The sequence below is a fragment of the Brassica oleracea genome, chromosome C3 (genome assembly GCF_000695525.1).
Source record: "Brassica oleracea var. oleracea cultivar TO1000 chromosome C3, BOL, whole genome shotgun sequence".
In the NCBI taxonomy this organism is placed as follows: domain Eukaryota; kingdom Viridiplantae; phylum Streptophyta; class Magnoliopsida; order Brassicales; family Brassicaceae; genus Brassica; species Brassica oleracea.
Window position 1 is genome coordinate 11,092,538 of NC_027750.1, and position 4,954 is coordinate 11,097,491.

General features: G+C 38.1%; 2 protein-coding genes across 4 annotated transcripts in view; both read right to left on the reverse strand.

The window, feature by feature from the left end:
- The window catches only part of LOC106329581 (cyclin-A2-4-like), a 12,094-nt gene extending 10,164 nt beyond the window's left edge, over positions 1 to 1,930 (reverse strand). Inside the window, exons 1-2 of one of the 2 annotated variants that reach the window (XM_013768276.1) lie at positions 1,841 to 1,930; positions 1,587 to 1,724 (exon numbers count right to left, since the gene is read on the reverse strand). The gene's annotated coding sequence lies outside the window, so the exon portion shown is untranslated. Of the gene's footprint in view, positions 1 to 1,586; positions 1,741 to 1,840 lie in introns of both variants that reach the window. The other variant, XM_013768277.1, reaches the window with a different exon arrangement.
- A 1,306-nt stretch (positions 1,931 to 3,236) lies between these two features.
- Positions 3,237 to 4,287, reverse strand: LOC106328574 (thioredoxin M2, chloroplastic-like). 2 transcript variants are annotated; one of them, XM_013767050.1, is made up of 2 exons: positions 3,944 to 4,287; positions 3,237 to 3,725 (listed from the first exon to the last, which is right to left on the reverse strand). In XM_013767050.1, exons 1-2 carry the CDS (start codon positions 4,167 to 4,169, stop codon positions 3,409 to 3,411), a joined length of 543 nt encoding a protein of 180 aa, XP_013622504.1. In that variant the 5' UTR covers positions 4,170 to 4,287; the 3' UTR covers positions 3,237 to 3,408. The 2 variants fall into 2 exon arrangements, with proteins under 2 accessions (XP_013622504.1, XP_013622503.1); XM_013767049.1 differs by having other exon boundaries at positions 3,237 to 3,728; positions 3,944 to 4,284.
- Between the last annotated feature and the right edge of the window lie 667 nt (positions 4,288 to 4,954).

The window sequence follows — 4,954 nt, forward strand, 5'->3', positions numbered from 1 at the left end:
AGCTTTGAAAATAGATTAGGGTTTTAGATTTTATTCTGCAAAGACATACGGCTAGATGTAGCTGTATGTATGCGGCTGAGGGTTTAAATCTTTTTTTTTTTGTTTTGTTTTGAGTTTTCTGAAGATACCTGAACCTTTTGTGATGAGTTGAACGGTCTGTGAGGAGAGAGAGCTGCTGCTGGTTGCTGACAGAGAGAAAAGGAGGCGACTGGAAGAGCTTTAGGAGTCGCCGGAAAATAGCAAGAGATCGTTTGGTTTCTGATTTATGGGTGGTGGGATTTTTGGAAGGGTTTAGAGACAAGGTCGTGCTGATAACGTGTTGTAAATGAAGAGGGGAACTTGTGTGTATTATTAGGTCGACCAACTGGTCTTTATATACATATGGTAATGGCAGTCTAAGTACTGGATCGACATGAGATCGTACTTATCCTTAACTAGATAATGACTAGCAATACGTAAGATAAACACCAACTATAATGTAGATAAACACAAGAGTAGATAGGCGCCAGTATGATCCTGCGGATGGGCTTAGCCCGTCTTGCTACACGGGCTGATAAATGGGTCGATCACTAAATGGTTTATAACAATGTCTATTTTTTTTTATCAAACAAGTTCATTCATTCATGATCGGAGGACATGTTAAGCAACGAAACGGCTGATTTTGCCACAGCATCAGCCTCCACATTACTCACACGTGGTACATGATAAAAGATAGTCCTCCAGCAAAGATAGAACGGTTCTATTAGAACCCAACAAACAAAAATGTACATTTCTTTGACTATCTTTCTTTTTTGAACGACCTTTGACTATCTTTCTTTACACTCAAGAAAGTGAACAGTAAGACAAACTTGTGACAACTGATGGAAGACACCATCACTAGATCAAGAACTTCATGTATACCAAATTAAAGTACCAAACATTTACCATCACTATAACAGAACCGTACATGATAAATTGTTCGAGCACGGCAACCCTCTAAGATCAGGGTAGTAAACCTTGGTGTGGGAAATTGAAATGTACATTTGATATGATTGTTAGTTCTATTTCTAATAGCGTTTACTTGATACTTCATGGTCAAGAATGTCCATTTTCTATCATGGTCAACGATCCTGTTTCTGTGAAAAGTAATGTGATCTTAACACACATGAACTTCATTTTCATGCATACTTTCAATTACCACTACTCTGTAAAAGTAAACTTAACGTAAAAAAATGTAGAGTTCGAAAATTTGTTCGAACTCAGCAACCCTAAGACTGATAACCTTCCTATGCGATACTGAAATGCTCTCGTTGTCATAGCCATTTGTGCACAGCTTTTATATCTATCTGTTATTGTAAAAATGTTACGGTTGCTACAAGAACAGCCAACACTATGAGCATTGATGTACTCTTTGTTTTTGCCACTGTCCAATGGGCAATGGCATTGATGGTCTTGTTAGCTTCATGATCTTCATGAGTTTAACATCTATTTGAACATGGCCGTATACTGAGACTATCAGTGTCAACTTTTTTACTCAAACATAAGGGTAAATAACGATGTGTAGATTTTTTTTAAAAAGTAATGTTATGACTAGAACTTAGACATACCTCCCGAAAGATGTAGTGATTCAGCTTGGCAATATCCAGGGAAGCTTGAGCTACTATAGTTCTTTATGAACAGGTTTTTGTCCAGTAAGGCAAGGAGCAGCTCTAGGGCGCCACATTGTGGTGTCTAGGTGTAGAGGCCTATTCCCATCCAAATCTTGCTCGTTAACAAGATAGTTTGTTTGTTTATTATGTCGTAAGTGTTGTAATATTTCAATTTTCCAACTTTTTAGTAGCAATGTGAACAATGTTCTAACCTTTTTCTTGCTTTGAATCAATTCGAAAGTCTTTAAAGCTGTGTGTGCAAAGATATTCTCTCCCTTCCGACTGTGAATCTCAGTTCGACTTCCCCCTCCAGGCTTGGTTTAAAAAAGCGCTCGCTTTTGGCGCCATGGCGCTAGGCGAGGCCTGGCGATGTCTTCATCGCCTCAGCACCTCAAGGCGTGGCTACTTACACAAAGCGAGCGCTTTCTACGCTTTCTTACTAAACCTAAGGCTCCTAAAGCAACGCCTTAATTGATTTTAAGTCAAACCGAATTGGTTTGCCAAATTTAAACTGCTAAACCGAGTTAGATTTGTAACACATCTTTAGCGTCACATAAAAGCTCTTTTCAAACCCTAAGTTAGTCTTATATACCGTAACCTAAGTTTAAAGTTAGGGTTCCATGTGCTATTGTTCTTCTCTCTATTTGACGACTTTGATGTTTGATGTTTCTCCTGATCTTTTTGTTCACTAATAAGTACTCTGTTTTGCACTTTGGTTCTAAACTTGTATTCTATCTATACCTATATTTTTGCACTATAGTTTTTGCCTTCACACACAAAGCGCTCGCTTTGTGTCGCAAGGCGAGAAGGGAGACACTCATCGCCTCACCTCGCCATGCGCCATTTTGAACCAAGCCTCCAGGGCTATATCGTTTTTAAGCATTGCTTTCACAAGGGCTACATGGATTGGAAGCTGATCCTTTGACTTTGGATCCAATAAAAGACCCGGACATTCAAAGACAATGCTCCTCACTAGTTCAATAGTACTCCATGTAGCAGCAAGATGAAGAATAAAATCTCCTCGATTGTTCTTGAGACATGCTAGTGGCGTTCTTCTTAATCTATGGACTCATCGGAATAAATTCAGAATGGAAGGAGAGAAGATCCGCGATCTGAGCTTGACAAAAAACTCCGCCATATACTTGAACGGAAACTTGTGAACAGAGTGAGCGTGAACTCAATAATGCAAAGAAGTAGAACAGTGCAAGAACATTGTCGGGAACTGTGGATCAGTCCAAGAATGTTCAATTCTTTTGGCTTTCATTCATTTTGTCCTAATTGACATCCTTTTCTATAAATTGGGTACACATAAACTCTGCTGAATTAGATAAATATTTTGAAACGTAATATAACTCTAAAAGATATTTTCAGTTTTAGATTATAACCTTTACTCCCTTTGCATACAACAAGCGTTCACCGGATACAATACAAAGAGTTTTAGAAGATGTGACAAAAGCTTAGCTTGTTTTCATAAAAAAAAGTTGCAGAACCGAACCATCTTAAGACCTCTCTCTTTCTCAGGCCTAAAAGAGACTTCACTATTGTTTTCTTGATTCCGTTAGTCTAGTCCAAGATCGATCTCTTAATGTCTTTAAACGACAATAAAAATAACATAAAAACATGACATCATCTTATTTATCCATGTCTAGATGTTCAGTGATGAAGAAAAGATACAATAGAAGAAGCAGATAGCTACAAAGAAGCACAAATTACAAGAGAGAATGAGAACACAAGACAGAGGGGGGGGAGAAACAGATCTCACAGACTCACCAGTCTAATCTCATTGCAAGAATTTATCAATGCTAGACGCGAGCGTAGATCTGGGCACTGCACCTATGATTGCATCCTTCTTCTCCCCATTGACAAAGATCATGATCGTTGGGATGCTTCTAACATTGTACTTGCTTGGGGTTGAAGGAGAGTCATCGGTGTTCAGTTTGTAGAACTTGACCTTCCCGGTGTAATCTTTTGCTAGTTCATTCACGAGCGGGTCAATCATTTTGCAAGGTCCACACCATGGAGCCCAAAAGTCGACAAGAACAGGCCCGTCCGCCTTGAGAACTAGAGAGTCCCATGTTGTGTCGTTGACTATTGAAACTACTATTGTTCATCAAATAAACAAAACCCTTTAAAATATGAATGACGAGCAAAGTGTGAATTCAAACAGGTGATCCGAAATCAATCATCAACACCAAATCAGTTCATAAAAACTACCAAAATACATTATCAGCCAACACGAATCAAGCTTCAGATCAAGAAGATATCAAGAACCACATAGATAAAAGCCAGAGACATAGAGTAGAGCGTGGACATACTATCTGTAGTGGTTTCCTGAGCCTCACAGACGATGCCTCTTCGTGGTCGAGGAACCTTCGAGGTCAACAAGGACGAAGACTGGGAAAGACGGATTCTCAATCCTGCTGAGTCAGGCGAGACGGCGAACATCCGCCGAGCAGAGAGTGAAGCAGATGGTGAGGATGCCATTCTCGACTCCGAACGGAGGGGAACAGGAGGACGAGAGGTACAAGTGAAAGCAGCCATGGCTAAGAGAGAGATGGAGAGAAGCAGAGAGAGAGAGATCCTCCTAAAATAATATCTAGATAACGAAACTGTGGAAGAGAGAGTGTGGTGGCAGAAACTGAAACAGATTTTATTTTTTTAACAAATAAATGCTTCTTTATATTTTTTCTCTCCAACTAATTACACGTCTTGAAAATATACATAAAATTAGGGAATTGTTTTTTTTTTTCTTTTAAAATGTATTAAAAATTGTAGGCAAATAAAATATACTTTAATTTTTTGATTCGTTGAGATGAGATTGAGCTGTAGATGGATTAACAATATGTAAGCCCAGAAAGCTGTGGTAACATAAGCCCATGTTCATATGACGACTCTCTTGAGTTGTTGTTTGGCAACAAGCTTATTTAGAGCTTAAAATAGAAAATAGATGGAAATTGATATATTATAGCTTTATTCATAAAGAAAGAAAATAATGCACAGAAAGAAGAATTTGGATGGTCAGCTGATTTTCATATCTAATTTGCAGCTTTTAAATGTTATTTTTCCTTTTAATATTAAGTTTAATCCATTTAAATTGAGTAAATAGTAATTAATAAATTGAATATTATGGTGTCCTTCATTAATAATGTTACCCATATTTGGTTAACTAGTTCGTCAATTTGTGGTAAACTACCACCTTAATTTTAAGTGTAGCGTGGTGGTGTTGCAACTTATTTTAGCTAGTATACCGAACTGGCCTGTACTGAATGGAAATTTATAAAAATAAGATTATCAGTCATCGGCACAGTAGTGTTAATGTTTTCTTG

What these genes read in the sequence shown, in the direction of transcription:
- LOC106328574 (XM_013767049.1), bottom strand. Translation starts at nt 4,169, where the DNA reads ATGGCTGCTTTCACTTGTACCTCTCGTCCTCCTGTTCCCCTCCGTTCG. An exon ending in TCAGGAAACCACTACAGATA is followed by an intron (nt 3,729 to 3,943) that starts GTATGTCCACGC and finishes GATGAACAATAG; the next exon opens with TAGTTTCAATAGTCAACGAC.